We start from the raw sequence: 19,820 nt of genomic DNA, 5'->3' as shown, positions 1-19,820 counted from the left end.
TAATTGGAAAAAATTACGTAAATTCTCACAAGAAATATCAATATGTTTACTGTCCGGCACTAAGGGACGACTTAATGTCCGGTGCTAAGGGACAGACATTTTCGTTCATTTGATGGCACCTACTAAAATTGGTCAAAAGATCTTATAATATTCTACCATTTTACGGATAACAATCAAGCACAACTTTTATCTTTGCATACCACTCAAATGTAAATGCATAAATATGCTAGAATTACTTTCATTGATATTTAGGTGACGCCGTGATTTTGCGCCTAAAACAGGAAAGAGTTGCTCTCGCCGTGGCCGTGTGCGTCACAGGCGAGACGTGGCGCGTGATCCTGTACCTGTGTGCCCCCCATGCCCCTTTCACTTGTATTTTGAAATAAAAAGATTTATACTCGCTTAAATAATACGTGTTAAATAGAGTGTCCGGTGTTTGGTGCCGTCCGGCGTTACGGGAATTCCCCCTATATACCATATAAACTATCGATAATGGATTATATTTACATTTTGTGTTATCTAAAATTTTAATTTATCAACTACATATTTAAAGAAAAGATTTTTATGATAATGTGTAGAAAAATATAGTTTTAGATCAGCGTTTGGGTAACCGAGATAAATTACCCCAAATGGAATAAAAATGGATAACAAACCGTTAAAAATATTTTTCTGCTATAATTGGAAGTCCAGCTATCTAACTATGTTATGCACACTTCGAGAGCATTTATTTTTGCAATATCATCAAAGATAACGAAAACTAACTAAACCACAAGATAATGATGGCAAAAGCATATTATATAACAAAAGCTAATTCAATTTTTCCTAGAGTAAAAAAAGAAAATTTTTCAGCTCAATGAAGCAGAAACTAATAAACAACCATATTTTATTATATTATTTAAATTCGATGATTCAAATTATATTATACAATTTTATGGAATTTGCTACTATAAGGATAACATTACATTAGCACTCCAAAGGAAATTAAAAAAGGACAAATAAGAAGATTATCCTTTCCGTTTTCGAAACCTCTTTATAACGGTATCCAGTAATTGGATAGGTGTCGAGTGTTTTACCCGAGAAAATTTGTTTTTGGGAACACCGCTTATGTGTTTTTCGTGTTTTTGTTTCCAATATCTGATAAACTTGACCGTTGTTTTAGACATAGAATCATGTCATCTAGTTGTACCCTTGTCACAAAATTGCGGAAAAATTCATTCATGCATTGCTGAAAGAAGTATGGATAGAGAAATGAAATAAAAATTATTAGAAATTTATTTGCAATGAATTATCATTTGATATTTTTCCACAATATCCTTTTCCTATATAGATGTAATCATGTTTATTTCTCTATCATGATATCGATCAACCTGAAACACACAATTTATACGGTTCAATTCAATCTTTATTAGAGATGATAAAATCTCTCAACGTGGCGCATCTGAAAATGAGCAAAAATCGTGAAATCCGATATCCTTTACTCAGAACATCATATGGTAGCGCAGGTCCTTCATGTCTTTTCTTTTCTTGGCCGTTCATCGTCCTTTGTTGCGATCGAAAACTATTAAAGAACGGTACAATAATTTCGATGGGCACCCACGAAAACCAAAATGGACTTGTAATACAAAATACGTTTCTTATGTAATCTTATACGGGTAGTCGTGTTCTTGTTATTTAACAATATTTCTTACAAAAAATTTGAAGACTGTCGGTATCTTTGTAATAATCGGTATGAATATAGACAACAAATTTCAATTCAAATTTGCTCTGTTTTACAACAATTATTTGATTTGACGCTATATTATTTGATACCTGAATATCTTTTTTCTAATGATAATTATCATTTAAGCTTATTTACAAATATGCATATACGATACATAATCCTATAAGTGTTAGCCACATTTCAAAACGAAATACAATGTATTAAATATGAATACCGATACCCATATGAAGAAGGCAGTTTTAAAATCGTATATAATAAAATTTTATTGACATTATTTATGAGCGCTTGTGATTGTTTATAGCTCAAATATTATAATAATTTACGATTATTTTGCTTATGAAAAGATATTTCGAAAAAGTAGTTACAATTTAAGCGCCGGCTGATGAAGTCGAAGAATAGGCATATGATTTATAGAGTCAACTCAATATAGGATATTATGCAGCTACTTTATATTTTTTTGAAAAAAAACTGAGAGAAAATTCTATAAATAGGAAATTCATGTACTATTATAATGAATATATTGAATTCGAAATTAAAAAGTAAAATAAAAACTGTGTCTCGGTGAATGAACTAATCTATCTATCAAGCGTCTGACAATTTACAAATAACATCCTGAAAATGGATACCACGGAAAGGAGCCCTTAATTTCTTTCAAAATACTAAATCACATTGCTCAAAATACTAAACGAGCAAGTAACTCAGTTTTGTATATTTAAATTAGTTTGAAATGAAAAAGAATTTGATGCATTGTATATAAAAACGTCCTCATCAAATATATAAATTAATCAAACCTATACTTATTAGACAAATAATCAACAAGATTTAATTTGTCGATTTCAATGGATATCATAAAAATAAACGAATGAAAAGCAAAGCAATAACTTCAATCAATTATATTGAATTTACAATTTTCGTATATTCTGATTTTTTTTGGGGTTCGTGAACTGCCAATTAATTTAATCATGAAGATTAGCCCAATTATCTGGCGTATGTTCCAAATTGGATCAGTTACCGACCTATAGTATAAATATACGAAGGGATTTATAATGGACATACACCGAATTAATGAAGGAGACTCAATAAATATAATTATTTAAATTATTAAATAAAATCCCAGACAGTCTTCAATTAGCATAGAACGCACTGATCTCGTCTTTGATATAAAATCAATAATTAATTAATGAACGTTTATTAATTATATATTAAAAAATTAGGCAAATATTTACATGATAAAAATCTAGGTATCATATTTCCAGCGCGATCGGTGGCAGTTGTACTTAATGGTTCCGTACCATAAATTTAATTAACGATAATTAAAAAAGCCGCCTGAAATTTATAATTCACATCACACACACACACATCTCAAAATATTTTTTTGTACTTTAAACTTGTAGTTTTTTAAGATCGATATCACATTATTGCATTAATTTAATGAAGGACCTATTTTCCAACAGATGAAGCAGAAAAAGGACAACAACTGCACAGTGTTATGTTAATCTCTTAATCCTTCAGAACCAAAACATGCCCATTGAAAACGTTCCTATGTTTTCATAAACAAAAATAACCTGAGGTCTTAACTCCAGATAAATCCGACTGTATTCGTCTAAGCATGCGAAAGAATTTCAAGTCTTGCAAAATCAGAACGAAAAATGAGAATAGTTTTTTTGACACGAAAAGTACTGGCAAAACTATTATTATAAATTTGTGGATTTTGGTGAAATCAAAGTTTTACTAGAAAATAAAATAAATAAATGCATGGAAGTATTGAGTTATGGATAATATTTTAGCAAGAAGGAAGAATTCAAACGAAAAAAGTGAGTGCAATGGTCTGTTTTTGGCAAAGTGCAGAAACTGTGGTCAATCATAATAATCATATTCTATATATATTACAGGAATCTGTGAGTCAAATAAACTTGCAATATTTGAGATTTGTAGTGATTAACTTGGAGCAAATCAGGATGTTGTTTGGCATAGAAATTGGCCAAAGGTTGCATTGAATTATAAGAAAAAATGATCTCATTTGAGATTGCAGAGCATGTTAGAACATCTCCTCAAGGCATAAAAATTAAAAATAAAAAAACAATTTTTATGATTTATCATACTATCACTAGAAAAAAAATAATATAACTCTAACAAAATGGTAATAAACAAAATTAAGACTAGAAAAGATCATTGTATATCTTTGTGTATCTTTAGCAAATCTTAAAGTTTACCTTTTCCTTTTTGTATGCTTCAGAATTTTAGGAAGCTTCTAATTACTTGTAATTTTATGAAAGTAATGATAAAAATCATGAAAATTGCTGAGGTGTATAATTTGGTCCTATCTGAGATCTTGCTACATTACTTAAGCTTGTTTTCTCGATACACATTATGTGCCGCACAAAAAAGTGCAAAAATTAAAAAAGAGCCCTTTAGAAAATGATTATACCCTGTATATTTAGGTTTAACGATAGAAATTTGTCACTGATATTGTTTATGCACTATACTGCAAAATATGTAATTATAACGTTAAATTCAGAACATTATTTTGTTTTTTGGCATTGTTCTTTTTCCAAAACTTTGTACAATTTAAACAGCAAGAACTTCTACAATAATTTTTATATGCATAGCTGAAAAGTTAAACCACAAGTATCATCCAAGCATCATAATCGAATTACTCCGCATAACGACCTGACTTACTATAATACCCGACCAAAATGCAATTTCATGCATTGCTGAAACATATTCTTTTGGAGCGCCCTTATTCAACGAGGGTATTATAAAGAAAAATATGACTACCATTTTGGGTCAAATACATTAAAAGGCACTCATGTACTGTAATTTTTTGGTCAGTTATTAAAAGAAAGGCAAATTTCGCCATTGTTTGCTTGAAGAATGAGAATTTTGTTAAATAAGATTATGAGATTTAGGAAAAGTCAGAACGGTTCGGTAGTTGAATGGGCTCTACATTTTTCAGAAGTAATAATACGATTGTCTTAAAGCAATCTTCTCTTTCGGAAAGTTAACAAACACGATTTTCTTCTCCATAAATCTAAATATTCTCAGCCCTTAATAAATGTGGCAGGAATAAGGATAACGATCTTAGTTTAAAATAAGCCATACAATGGTATAAAACGAGCAGTCTAATATCAAGAACGGAACTCGGGTCATTATTGTCACATTGAAAAGAATTTCGCCGATCAGATAACTAATATCCCCATGAGCAGATCTCACATTTGTATTTCAGTTTTGAGTAGAACACAATAATAATGGAGATAAATAGATCAGTATCAGAAGAATGGAAATTGTGACAGATTCGTTGAGTTATCTGTCGTCACTATTTCATATGAAGAGCCATTAGGGTTGGAAATGGTGTGCTCTTGACCTTTTGGGTGTCTATTGTCAGCGACAAGAACAACCCATTATATAGGCACTCTAGTTATAACATTCAATGCATCTCAGAAAACATGATTAAAAATATGATTAAAATTTATATGTGTGTTTGCAAGTGTGTGTGTATGTGTGTGAGTGAATGACATAAGCCAAATAGCTCATAGAATAGTTATGTATTCTGATTGCTATTGAAAATAAAAATTAAAAAAAAAAAAAAAAAATATGATATAGATTCAAACTGTGTCATTCCTTGCAGATCGACAATAAAACATTAAAATACAGATTTGAAGATTCTTCTAATTTCCAATGTATAAAAACAAAAAAACATATATCAAAACAAATCTATACATCTGTACGTATCTATATGTGTATACATATACATGTATATATGTATCTTTATAATGACTTCTGTATTTACCTGAGATCTCACAAGGGCGCCTCAAACCAGGGGGTCTCTCTTCAGTCACAACAATAAAAATGATTGAATTTTAACGACCATTTACATATATTCACACGGTTGTTTGTGGTCAGTTGTGGTATAACTTTTTTTTCTGAAATAAAATAGAAAAAAGTGTCAAATTTATGTTTGTCATTCAAGAAATTGTATATAGACATATAAAGGTGAGTACATAATAATTTGTATGAATAGAAAAAAATAGAAATGGGTTTTGGGTAAAGTTCGTTTTGTTATTTAAATTTAACATTTTAATACAATAGTATTGATTAAAATAATTTGATGGTAATTGGTTTATAGAAAATGTTGCTGGAGATAACAATGAAATTTTTAATTTAATGTAGACCTTATGAAATAGTAAATCAATATGAAATTATATTTATTTTCCACAATATTTTGAGTAAACCAATATTTTTAAAAATTACTTAGTAGTTTGTGAATATAAATTTGAAATAAAATGTTTTAAAAATTGCTTTAAAAAATCAATAAAAGTTTCTCTGTGGAGATTCAGTTTCTCAGAAGCATATCATCTCACAGGATAATGAAATCTGATTGACCATTTATGAAATAACAATGAAAAACAAGTTTCGGATAAGGATAATCTTTTGATAAAGAGTAAAAATGATTGAGCATTACAAGCTGAGGATTTTCTGTTAGGACTAAGAATATTTCGAAGCATTTTCCCAACTATCTGCCCATTTCAATTGCTCTTTCACGTTTGTGTGGGTGTTCCAAGAGGGACTCCGCCTGATGAAAAGTTCGCCAATCCGATATCACTCTTCAATGCGCAAACTCAAATTGAGATAGATGATAATAATGTATATATATATATATATATATATATATATATGTATATATATATAAATGTATTGACTGCCTTATGTCTATATGACTTCATTTTTTTCCAATTCAAAATTGAATCAAATGATTAAAAAAAATATTTCACAAGAAAATAAAGATTAAATTTTTATTGAAAGAAGGGTCTTGACGATTGAACATCTCAACTGTGTAAATGATTTTTATAGAACTAACAATAGCATATTTTACTGGAATCAATAAAAATTCCATTACAATTATAATAACAATGAGCAACTTTACTTCAAGAACCAAAACATGCAATTTGTGAGAAATACTACAGACATGAAAAGGCTCGTCTGAGAGTCTACATCATTCACATTTAGTAAAGGGGAAGCATCCCTTGTGCAAAATTACAAACATGTATCGAATTACAGATGATTCATTTAATACACTCAACGCCCCCATGACTGACTACGAAAACACAACTTCGTGAAATACAATTGATTTTGAATTGAAATGAATGAATAAAACAGTAAAATTCAGGAAAATTCAATTACTTGTTCATATTCTAGATTTTACAAATAGAAATGTTCTAAAACTTTTGTGATTGAAATCATTTTGCAATGAATTTTCTTCATATTTTTAATGGTGTTATTGAGGATCATCCAAATGAGTTACACAACTCAAAACAGGCCTATGGACCTGTGTCTTAGTCTCAATTAGAAAATAAGTCTCAGACCTGATTATATAATATATAATCTTAATATAAAATTGAGTTTATTATTCCAGTGTTAGTGTTATTTTCTAACAATTGAAGTGAAAATTTATAAAATTCACTTGACCTCCTTAATATGTTTATTATAGCGTTCTAAAGATCTCATCTGCCAGCTGATGGTCATATGAGCAGAAGGAAGTCCTCTTGAATGATTTTATATTGTAATTTAATCCTTCAATATTTTACTCAGGTGTTTATTTTTAGACATTTGATAGCTTATTCTTATTGCAAAACATTCTAATACAGCTAGAAACAAGCAATAGAATCCTTTATATATAATATAATCCTTTAGCTAATAATGTAGAAATAGCCTTCGGATAAATAGGATAAATACTGTGTCTTTATTACCATATAATGAGATAGTTTGGAAAAAAATTAGGAGAACTTTTAAACTGAATTTGAATTTGATTTTAAGTTGAAAATGAATCAAATTATGATAGCATAAAGACCAATTAGAAATTAAATTCTTTGCTTGAAGCAAATCGATTTTTATAATAAGTTTTGATATAATCGATTTTAATAGGATATTTATCAATTTGCAGATAAATACTTACTGTTTAAGGAATTATTTCTCAGAAGTAGCAACTGGTACTTTTATTGTTTCATTTATATATCCATATGCAAGCCTTTGAAGGAATAATGTCTGGCGTCAGAGTTATATTTGCTTACTATCACCTCACCTAAAAATTCGAACTTTAATTATAAATCAATAATTAAAGATGGCAAAGAAGACATTTTGATTACTCAGATCAAAACGTGAATGAAACCAGAATGAAATTTCGGATATATATAAAATTCTTTGTGTAATGGATATTATAATGTATTCCAAAAACCTTCATTGATGAGAATTTTAGAAACTCATTTAACAGATATAAATTATTAATAATCATTAATTACTTACATAAGTCACAAAATAGCATAATAAATAATGTAAACACTTTGCAAACCACAACAAACGCAATGTCAATTTTTTTTGCTTTTAAGTTGGTACTATTGTAAAATTGTAACGAAACGCAACTGACGTCAACGCATTTATCAAAATGACAGAAAGAGTTAGTTCCCGCCAAAAGTTTGTGCTTAATAAATGTTTAATTAATTAATTTTATTAAATGTGATGAAATAGTGACTAAATCATGCCTGTCATTAAAGGTAAATTATATTTATATATTTATATATTAAAAATGGTCTTAGTTAAATAATAACGAAATTATATTTCAAGATTTAAAAGCATAACAGAATGACAGTTACAATGTTTACCTTTTTCGGTAAATATATCAAAATAAAATTTTGAATAATTGTAAAACGACTTTTTTACAAAGTCATTTTACTCATATTCATTATTAACATTTTAAATCAGATTAATAAAATTACTTACATGTATATATCAAATTAAATGTATATCACAAATTAAATAACACAACAATATAGTAAACTCTTTGCAAAACTTTGTCGTTCTGAATGCTCTTGAACCTCGCAATGGCTGGCAATGTCAAAAATTGTTGGTTAAGTTGGTACCTCGTAAGCACCAACGGCCAAGAAACACACCCTTCACAGCAATTACGAAATTAATTAAAGTAGTGGTTTACGCTAAACGGTTGTGCTATTCCAGTGTTTATCTAATTATTTAATTTTAATCAATTTATATTAAAAGGTAATTAAAAACTGTTGATTTTCAACATGTTATCAATTATGGATTTCAAATTAATTTTTATTTTACTTATTACCTCAGACCAAAGTAGAGCTTTCAATGCTTTTAACATCGCATGCATTTTTTTATAACGCCATTTTGAACATGAGCATTTGAAAATTCTAAAGCATTTGTATTTTTTTGTACTAATTTGATAATTTTTCTAGGTTACAAATAAATTTGGGTCCTCTTCAAGCTACATAAAAAATATGAAGATTTTACTGTGTATCCTGGATTATTTTGTTGTTCCTGGATTATTTTGTCAGCAAAGCTCTAAATACAATAAGGTAAGAAGTTATTTTTACAAGTTTTATTAGCTTTTCATTCAATATCTGCACATGATTTTTATATATACAAAACATTTATTTCACAATTAACTTAAAAATACCACTGTCATGATTTGCCAGATGTGCTATATACAGAAACTAGAAATGACTGAAATAAAATCTAATGTGCAATATCTGATTGTTAAAGTTAATAATATTTTACATATATGTATAATATTATATATATAATATTATATATATATATATATATATATATTTATATATATATATATATATATATATATATATAATATTGTATATGTTCTAATAGTTTAATGCCATTGTCTTTTGATTGATATTTCGTTCACATTAGGGTGCATAAATATTTTTCCATTCATATCTTCCAATTAATAAGGACAATAATTTAGTACTAGTAAAAATACATGCAAACTTCCAATACATTTTCTTAAAATATCAACTTGATTTTGATGTATATATTATTCATCCACTTAAGTAAATTTTTGGCAAATTTCATTATTTAATTTTAACCTTCCATACAATTTATCTAAGAACTTTTTAGTAGACTTTGCCAATCAATTGAATTAGGGTCTATTTGTGGTGTGGTTCCTTTATTAGTTTTTAACATATATTCTGATACTGAAATATAAATTGCGACTGCTAGTCCAAACAAAGCAGCCAAAGTTGTAGAACTTTGCAGCACAATACAAGTGGCAACACACAACCCAAAATATGTTAAGTATCTTGTTATACTAACATATGTAGAACGTTCTTGACTTGAAACATCCACACAGATGTTATCTTTAAGTTCATACCCTTCAGCACATTTTTCACACATATCAGGCCCATCACCTGAACAGCCCTTACAGGCTTTATCACAGGACAGGCATGAAAATGAGCCTTCATTGTTAACACAGAATTCATTAACTTTGCAAGGATTTTTAACTTCAACACATTCATTAATGTCCATGCAACCGCCGTCCTTGTTCATAAACCAGCCTTTGTTGCAATCTTTACATCCTTTGACTCCACCTGAAGTACATGGGCCTTTGCATGCTGCATGGCATTGAGAACATAATAGTTTTTCATCATCTTTATAAGATTCATAAAATCCATCAGCACAATGAGCACATATATCGCCACTGTATCCTTTATCGCATATGCATTTGCCATTACCCAAACGTGTGCCGTTTCCTTTACACTGTCCATTGCCATTACAAACTTTGGGATAGCCCTCACAAGGGAGGCATTCTGGTCCAAAATGCTCGATAGGACAACATACTTTTAACCTGTCTATGCACAACCATTGGTGGAGATTAAAATCATTTTCTTGATGTTTGAACCACCATTCTTCTATAAGTCCTGTTGAAGGTTTTACATTAAATCTAAAGATTTATGATCACAATATAGTACTTATACTAATGAGTTAATTTACAAACCTTCATTAGTTTCCGCTAATGTGTGACATTGATCTTGGCCTCGATCTACATCATTGCAAAGCTTTTCTTGAATTTCAACTAATCTAATTTCACTTGTCATATAGCTGCCTAATTTTTGTTCTTCCCAAGCTGCATCTCCACCTTCATATTTGCCCCTTGATGTCCTATCCATACCTTTTTTGAAGGAGTCCACTAAAGTTCTGCACGATTGGCAAGGTGCAAGTTTAATAGCTTTTTTCTCATTTTTGTTCTCGATAGCAAATGTTGATGATGAAAGAAATATAAATAGCCAGATGATTTTCATGGTTTTTGTATATACAAAGTATACTTTAATACAACTACTTTAGATCAATAATAAGAATTTGTGCAATTATATACTTAATAAAAATGGTAGTTTTTTTATACACTATCTTTTTAAAACTATTTTTGATTGTGGTAAATGCATTCCATATATATAAATAGGATAAATGCTATCTAATTATAAGAAAAGTCTTATAGAATCGTCATAATATCCAGATAACCTCAACAAGCCGCATATTCTGACGTTTGCCAAGCAACGCATGCGTTGTCAAACGTCAGATGCAATGAACTTGAAGTTGTACGCAAAATAACGGCGCGAATTTTAAAAGATATTTATTTGAAAAATCTATACTTTACACATTATATTCTAGTTATACATTAAACTCGTTTGTAACATTCATAATATTTTTAACATAGCAATATAAAGTTTTCCTATTCCAATTAAAGTTGTAATTTCAAAAATCAAGAATTATATGTACCTTTTCTATAACTATCATAGAAAAACAAAATCATATTTGTTTCATTATTGTTATAGGATCTAAATTGTATATTTTGTTAACGTGTATTATATATCTTAACTTTATACATTTTCTATGATAGTTATAAAAAAAGCAATCAAATTATTCTCGTAGATCTAAATCTTATATTTTGAGAAATTCCTAACACATATTTGATGCATAAATGAAATTACATTTTAATTATTGTTATAGGATCTAAATTGTATATTTTGTTAACGTGTATTATATATCTTAACTTTATACATTTTCTATGATAGTTATAAAAAAAGCAATCAAATTATTCTCGTAGATCTAAATCTTATATTTTGAGAAATTCCTAACACATATTTGATGCATAAATGAAATTACATTTTAAACCTTTGACTGTCTCATAATTTAATCAGCAAATAATTAAATGAATCTGCAAACTAATTGCTCAATGAAAACTTGACAAAAATTTTATTCTTCAACATTTTTTCGCTTTTTGTTCACCAGCTTTCACACCATTAGTTTTATAGTAGGTCATCATCTTGATATTATCAAAATGCACCTGTATCAATTTATTAAATATACATGTAAACTATCAAATCAGAAGAAAAGAATTCTAAATTACCAAAATATCTGAATAACTCTAATGCAATAACATTTTCGATAATGATCAGTCGTTGGCCATGCACGAAAAAATTCTTCCGTTTATGTGGCGTCAATATATAACGGGCATTATAAAAACTCACATTATAGTAGATGTCACAGTAAAACAATTCCAATTATAAAACAAGATATTTTATTAGTGAACCCAGAAGACGTTCGGGATTATGAATGGTCGTGTTTTCGTGTATGACAAGAATAACAGATACTTTAACACCACGTACACGAGAGATAAGAATTCTTGATATAAAGACACTGTGCCACCTACGTCGACTCACGCACATATCAAGCCGATTTATTAAATAATATATTAGGCATTAAACTTAATTTATTGATAAATGATACCTGGTCTAAACTGTACTTATTCTTCAACTTGCAGATAAACGATTGTAGGCACAAGTTGCCCAGAATTGTAAAAGATCCAAACACACTTTTATTAGACTTTCGACATGTATGTTGTAATTTGGTAATTAGATTCTTAAACGTGTTATATACAATTTTTATGTCGGATTGAAGTTTAACTATATCGCATATAATTTATTGTGTAATAACTTCTATTAAAAATTGCTATTAAAGTAATCTTCTTTAGAATATAAATTTCACATATTATTATAGCGGCCTTTGCGCAGCTCATTTATGGGCAAAACTTTTTTCCTGTTAAATATTTTATCACAAAATTAAATATTTATGTAAGAACTTATAAAATTTAATATTCTCACAAAATATCAATTCTTTTTACTGATGCTTCCAATAACATTGTAATAAGTGTAGTTGCATGGCATTAATTTGGTTGAAAAAATATGATTTGTTTGACTTTAAGGTGTTTAAGGTAACAAATTAATTTTGTTATTTTAGTAAAAATTTTGTCGCATATGAAAAATATTTTGGGCTCGTCCGGGATTTGAACCCGGGACCTCCCGCACCCTAAGCGGAAATCATACCCCTAGACCAACGAGCCACGAAAGTGCTCTGTCAATTTTCTGGACTAGTCAGACATCTCTCTCCAGATACATCTGGTTAACAATTTACCAGGAGTTGTAGAACTTCTTTCAGGAATTCCTATGTTGTGTAACTCATGCGGAGCTACGTCTATATAAATCATTCAACAAAATATTCTATATTTGAGCATTCATACCTTAAATTCTGTGCTTAGACAATTTGCAAAATTTATACTTAATATCTCAAAACAGAGAAGATCTCTTTTTTCTGTGCAACTAAGGAAGTTCATAGAAAATATCTATTTTCCACATTTTCCTTTTTCAATGTAAGGTTTTTACTTCTGTATCCCGAGTTTGGCTTCCAAAGCAAACTTTTAAAACTCTGCAAATCTTTTCAAGTTGTTTTTTTTATTGAATCCGAGAATTAATCGATGCTGACACCGTGCGCCGCATGTGGTACACGTCTTGGTCTGCGAGGCCTGTCAATAAGTCAACTGGTGACCTGTGATAAAATCAGCTCAAAACACAGGAAGGTATAGGATAGGATATTTAAAATATTTGTAAAATTAAAGCATCAATTCAAACACTACTTTCATAAATGAATTCAATGACTTTTCAATCCTTTTGAGGTTTTGTAAATAAGTAAAATAAAAAAAGTAAAAATATTTTAGAGCTTTAAGTCAGATTTTTTACAGCGAAATTCTGTTAATTAATCAAAAATGAAATTAACTTCCATACATGAATTTTGTGACAATAAAAATTTATATAAATTTTGATACATTCTTACGATTTGATAATAAATAAAACATCTTGCCAATAATTTGCCAAACGGTTAATTGCAAAACCTTTTTGTTAAAATATATTGAGTCTGAATTGATTTTTGGTACCAAATTTGGCATATTTGATGTCATTAATTGTCTGATTACAAACCTGTAACTGAATTGGCAATATTTTTCACAATCTCAACAGTTCTACTCTGTATTTCCAGGCATGTCATGTTGTTTTACATTGCATTTGATTTACAAATAATCGATAATTTACATGATATTAATTGTGAATGTTTTGCAAACCACTATTTTGTCTTGGTTTCACTTCATTATTATTTATTTACTTTGCTTTCCTTTATGCAAATTTATATTGTTTTCGTTATACATTTTTCTGTTACAACGTGCGAATTCCATGCCTGAATTTATCCGCTTCAGTATTTTATTTTTGATTGTTGAATGACAAATTTACCAGATTTAATAATCCGGTTTCTTTTTTTAAAAAAAAATTATTTGGCCTCGCTTGCTTACTCTGACCTACAAGATGTTTATTTCTTTACATTCTATACCAGTTTTTATATTCTTCAATTTTTGCTGTTTTCTATCAAATGTCTAATTCTATTCAACTTCTATTTTCATTCCATTTTTTCTTCTTCATTCTTTTTTTTAATCTCAGCAGATTCAGTTTTTTTTTTCTTATAATCTTATTCTTCTTCTTATAATCTTCTTCTTCATATAATCCTATTATTTCTTTACTTCTTAATACTACTTTCTTAACTTATCTTCATTCTTCTTTCTACTTCTTTACTATCTTCTCATTTCTTCTTCTTCTACTTCTTCTTACTTCTTCTACTATACTTCTCATTCCATCTTCTAAACCTTTTACTTCGATTCATCTTAATTCTAATTCTCTAATTTTTATACATTATGATTATTTTATATACATAATTTTTATTACAATTCATAATTCTATTATGAATCCAAATTATCTACTCAATATTTTTCAATTTCTTGCCGGAGATTTGAACTCAGAACCTACAGCGTTTGAATTGGCAACGCTACTCTGTGAGCTAATCTCGCCACAAATCGGTTTCTTGTAATCACACAAAAAAATCTTATATTTAAGTTGCAGCAAATTTTCTATATCTTGTGGAATTGTGCGCTTGAACTGATTTTATTTGCGTTTTTAGAATTAGGCAAATGTTTACTATTTTTTTTTATCAAATAGTACAAAATATGTATTGATTTATTATTCTTTCTAGACAAAATTGTTTGTGGATGGTAAAATTGGTTTCATGACATTTTAAACGATTTTTGCCAAAATATTATGTTTCCGCCCGGGATCGAACCGGGGGCCTTCCGCGTGTTAGGCGGATGTGATAACCACTACACCACGGAAACCTGCAGTTCGTTAACTACTTTACTTTTGCAGACTATGGATTTTTAAATTGTCTCCTAAAACATATTTTGTGGTGTATTTTTCAAAAGACGGGCTCGTCCGGGATTTGAACCCGGGACCTCCCGCACCCTAAGCGGAAATCATACCCCTAGACCAACGAGCCATGTTAATATAGATATATTACTGAAAAATCGCTGAAATGAAATGGTTCGTATAAATAATTACAAAGAGTTTTAAATTATTGCCAAAATATCATGTTTCCGCCCGGGATCGAACCGGGGGCCTTCCGCGTGTTAGGCGGATGTGATAACCACTACACCACGGAAACCTCAAGACTCTTGACTACTTTACCTTTGCAGACTATGGATTTTTAAATTGTCTCCAAAACATATTTTTTGGTGTATTTTTCAAAAGACGGGCTCGTCCGGGATTTGAACCCGGGACCTCCCGCACCCTAAGCGGAAATCATACCCCTAGACCAACGAGCCATGTTAATAGCAGTATATTATCGCAAAATCGCTGAAATTAAATGGTTCGTATAAATAATTACAAAGAGTTTTAAATTATTGCCAAAATATCATGTTTCCGCCCGGGATCGAACCGGGGGCCTTCCGCGTGTTAGGCGGATGTGATAACCACTACACCACGGAAACCTATACAGGTGTTCCAGTGACAATAGTACCTTACTACTATAGTTTTTGTGATTTTAACCTCTTACCTCTTTGCGAGCGATTTGAAGCCCTCGAACACAACGGTCAGCTGGGATGCCGTGGTCCTGTCAGGCGTCCGATATTTTAATGGCGATCATCGTACATAAATTCAATGCGATAATGTGTGTGGTAATTTGTTAAGAATGCGACTGGGGGTCTTATCTTGATGCAACTCCGAGATACTGCGTGCTATCACACCACTAACGTTGAGTAGGGTCATGTAAGGAAGAGTTTTGATCGTATTTGCTATTTCCTAAATATCGCCTGAATGATAATTAAATATTCTGGCTATTTTACAAGTGTGGTTGTCGTATTAAATCTTATATTTAAAAATGAATCAGAAAATGTGTTGGTAAGCGCATAACTCAACAACGCCTGGACCAATTTGGCGAATTCTTTTTTTAAAATGTTTGTTTATATCCAAGGATGGTTTTTACGGCGAAAAAAAATCGAATAATCGTCGGGAAAACCCTAAAAACAGCCCTTTTCTAACTAATACAAATAATCGTAGTCGGCAGGCGATAAAATTGGTATGGCTTTAAAGAATTTGACTTCAAGTCATATAAGATTAAAACAATAAATGTCAATGTCCATTTGCCGCGCTTGCCGGTGGCAAATGGTCCAATATTCTTGCGTTTTCTGTTATACTCTACTGATTGTGCTTTTGTTTTGTTTGTAGTGTTTTGAATAAAAAGTTATTGCATGTGACACAATATCTTAATAATGCCTCCTATAAGACGAGGCAATTTAAGTAGAAGAACACGAAATGCTACAAACCAAGCTGATTACCGATCTAATCGTACTGCACAAGAACATGACAACCGAAAATGAACATGAAAGAATTAGGATTTAACTAATAATCGCGCAAGTTTGAATCGAGCTGCTTTCAGTTACGATGTTTCAATTGGAATTGGTGCAGAGAATTCCAATGATCAAGTTACTCAATATCAAATGGGCCGCTATGTTAGTAGTAATGAAGCAATTTGGTGAATATTTTCGTTTCCAATTCATAAGAGACACCCTTCTGTTATTCACTTAGCTGTGCATTTAGAAAATGGGCAAAGGGTGTACTTTACAGCATTGAACTCAGGTCAAACAGCTGCTCAGCCACCATCTACTACATGAACAAGTTCTTTCTGAAAATCAAATCAAAATTTCTGAAATGCCAAAATATTATATTCTTATGAAAGTAACAAATGTTGCACCTGGTTGGATTTACTTCTTAGATGCGCCTGGTGCTGCAGGAAAAACTTTTTTGATTTTATTAATATTAGAAACAATTCGCTCACAAAACAACATTGCACTTGCACTCGCTTCATCGGGAATCGCAGCAACATTACTCGAAGGTGGTCGAACAGCCCATTCAGGACTAAAAACGCCATTAAATATGCAAAGCAATGAAACTCCAACTTGCAACATTTCGAAGAACTCTGCAATAGCTAAGGTTTTGCATCAATATCAATTGATTGTTTGGGATGAATGCACGATGGCGCACATATAAAATCTTTTGAGGCTTTAGACAGAACCTTAAAAGATCAACAGAGCAATCAGAACCGATTCGGTAGATTTTTTCTGACAGGACGAAGTCTGTCGGGTCAGCTAGTGCTTTATAAAAATCGTTTGATAATTGTATTTACATAGTAAATAATACTATTTAAGTTACTTTATTATTTATTAAAATAAAATATCACATCGCCCAGCTTATTGTTGGTATGAAAGTCAAACCAATGTTGAGTATGCCAGTGAAAAGATTGGTACGTAGAGTATAATATATCCAATATGGCTGTTTTCCGTAGTTTTAAACTATTAGTTTAAACTAGTCCTATGAAATTTAACAAAAGTTTGCACTCATCGCATAGATTTACCCTTATCATTCTACTCCGGTCAACCCTGTCCCCGAGATCTCAGCGTGCGTTTCCATCACTTCGAACTCTCTTTATGAATTCACGTAAGCTCACGTGTTTTGCTTGATTTACACATATTTTACATCTTCGTCGTGTTGTCAGACGTACGTTTAGTTTGTTGGGATTTCTCTCTCTTGAGTGCTTTATGCTCGCTTCTTCGCGCATTTACGCTGATTGATGTTACTCTCTACACTTCTGCCCTGCCTACTCTGTCCGGAACGGACAAATGTTCGGTTGATTTTTTCTTCTTGAGACATAATAGACAATGTTTTAGATAATTTAGGTACTGAAACTGATATTTGAAAATCAGGTCGTCTTTTAAATCAAATTGTTATTTCATCTGTAATAAGTATGATAACTACTTATAGTCGAGTCATTTGGTGCAAAAAAGGCTGTTGCCGGTACAGTACTCCGAGAATTCTGAAAATTTGTAATCTTATAGATTTCGAGGTGCTTTTTACGAAAATCAACTTTGCCACCTCAAAATTGAACGGCAAGTTGCCGCCATATTAGAAAAATGGCGTCAAAAAACAGCTTTTGAAAATATCTTCTTTCTGGCTCATTCTACGGTAAAAGTATCTATATACGAATTAAACTAGATAAAATTTCCTACAATTCTTTAGGAAACCGTTTTTTTTTGTAAAATTGATAGTTTGAGAGTACGGCCGGCTCAAAGTCTTTGCTGCTCTCCCCGTAGTATCAAATCTCTCCATATATGACAGCACTTTGAACTTGACCACATTCTCTCTAATAAATAAATATTTTTGATGTTAAATTAAGCGAATAAGATTTAGAAATAAAATAATTCAAATATTTTTTTGTTTTTTTTTGCTGATTTTTTAACACTTCAATGGCAAAGTAGCTATAAGTAAGTAGCTTGAAGTGTTAAAAAATCAGCAAAAATATTTGAATTATTTTATTTTTAGATTTTATTCGCTAAATTTAACATCAAAAATATTTATTTATTAGAGAGAATGTGGTCAAGTTCAAAGTTCATATATGGAGAGATTTGATACTACGGCGAGAGCAGCATTTTAGCAAAGACTTTGAGGCGGCCGTACTCTCAAACTATCAATTTTACAAAGAAACGGTTTCCTAAAGAATTGTAGGAAATTTTATCTAGTTAATTCGTACATAGATACTTTTATCATAGAGTGAGCCAGAAAGGAAATATTTTAAAAAAGCTGTGTTTTGACGCCATTCTTCCAAAATGGCGTAATCATGGCGTTCAAATTTGAGGTGGCAAAGTTGATTTTCGTAAAGAGCACCTCGAAATCTATAAGATTACCAATTTTCAGAATTCCCGGAGTACTGTACCAGCAAAACGACCAAATGACTGAACTATTAGTCACATTTTTTAGACACACCAATCAAAACTATATTTTAAATAGTAGTACTATCAAAATCAGGTTCATCAAAGTTGAAATCTCTTTCTAGTAGTGTTTACTACTATTTAGCATATAGTTTTAATATACGTGTCTCCAATTTCTATTAAATAATCATCATATAGTTATTATATATGTATTAAAAATTTGTTTTAATATAGGATATGATTTTTAAATATCAGTTTTCGTACATAAATTATCTAAAACATTGTCTATTATGATTTTGGAATACTTATGCGGCAATAGAAATACACTGTTTTTGCTTCTATATATTAAATATATGAATCAACAAGAATTGCAATTAGTTTTAAATAAAATAAGTATATTAGTCTGTTAGTTATTTTATTATTACACAAAAAATCAAAAATATCACTGGGCTCGTCCGGGATTTGAACCCGGGACCTCCCGCACCCTAAGCGGAAATCATACCCCTAGACCAACGAGCCACACTTTTTGCGGCCTTATTTCTCGTAGACTTTACTTTTTCTGTATTAACAATGTAAATTTTATCACCAAAATATGATGTTTCCGCCCGGGATCGAACCGGGGGCCTTCCGCGTGTTAGGCGGATGTGATGACCACTACACCACGGAAACTTGTTAAAGCAAGAGCCATGCGCAGTAGTCGCACTGTGTGTAGCTTGTCGATTAACGAAAGTAATCGTTTGTAGGTAATAATATGTAAGAAAACATAGAAACCAAGTATTAGTCAGTGCTTCGTAAGCGCATATTTAAATATTTTTGTTT

At 30.6% G+C, this 19,820-nt stretch overlaps 1 protein-coding gene and 8 non-coding genes across 9 annotated transcripts; all 9 read right to left on the bottom strand.

The window, feature by feature from the left end:
* Positions 1 to 9,637: 9,637 nt before the first annotated feature.
* Positions 9,638 to 10,834, bottom strand: LOC113383406 (cysteine-rich with EGF-like domain protein 2). Its single transcript, XM_026621673.1, has 2 exons — positions 10,530 to 10,834; positions 9,638 to 10,452 (listed from the first exon to the last, which is right to left on the bottom strand). Exons 1-2 carry the CDS (start codon positions 10,831 to 10,833, stop codon positions 9,638 to 9,640), a joined length of 1,119 nt encoding a protein of 372 aa, XP_026477458.1. The 5' UTR covers position 10,834.
* Positions 10,835 to 12,860: 2,026 nt separating this feature from the next.
* Positions 12,861 to 12,932, bottom strand: Trnap-agg. Its single transcript has one exon. It is a non-coding gene; the product is annotated as a tRNA-Pro (tRNA).
* A 2,072-nt stretch (positions 12,933 to 15,004) lies between these two features.
* Trnav-aac lies at positions 15,005 to 15,077 on the bottom strand. Its single transcript has one exon. It is a non-coding gene; the product is annotated as a tRNA-Val (tRNA).
* An 89-nt stretch (positions 15,078 to 15,166) lies between these two features.
* On the bottom strand, positions 15,167 to 15,238 carry Trnap-agg. The gene has a single exon. It is a non-coding gene; the product is annotated as a tRNA-Pro (tRNA).
* A 92-nt stretch (positions 15,239 to 15,330) lies between these two features.
* On the bottom strand, positions 15,331 to 15,403 carry Trnav-aac. The gene has a single exon. It is a non-coding gene; the product is annotated as a tRNA-Val (tRNA).
* Positions 15,404 to 15,491: 88 nt separating this feature from the next.
* Positions 15,492 to 15,563, bottom strand: Trnap-agg. The gene has a single exon. It is a non-coding gene; the product is annotated as a tRNA-Pro (tRNA).
* A 92-nt stretch (positions 15,564 to 15,655) lies between these two features.
* Trnav-aac lies at positions 15,656 to 15,728 on the bottom strand. Its single transcript has one exon. It is a non-coding gene; the product is annotated as a tRNA-Val (tRNA).
* A 3,720-nt stretch (positions 15,729 to 19,448) lies between these two features.
* Trnap-agg lies at positions 19,449 to 19,520 on the bottom strand. Its single transcript has one exon. It is a non-coding gene; the product is annotated as a tRNA-Pro (tRNA).
* A 77-nt stretch (positions 19,521 to 19,597) lies between these two features.
* Trnav-aac lies at positions 19,598 to 19,670 on the bottom strand. Its single transcript has one exon. It is a non-coding gene; the product is annotated as a tRNA-Val (tRNA).
* Positions 19,671 to 19,820: the final 150 nt, after the last annotated feature.

Source organism: Ctenocephalides felis, unplaced genomic scaffold, assembly GCF_003426905.1.
Source record: "Ctenocephalides felis isolate EL2017-DRISC unplaced genomic scaffold, ASM342690v1 CF-g0.4_SCAFFOLD_03570, whole genome shotgun sequence".
In the NCBI taxonomy this organism is placed as follows: Eukaryota; Metazoa; Arthropoda; class Insecta; order Siphonaptera; family Pulicidae; genus Ctenocephalides; species Ctenocephalides felis.
Note: the sequence above shows the minus strand (reverse complement) of the source record. Positions and strands in the feature narration are given on the sequence as shown.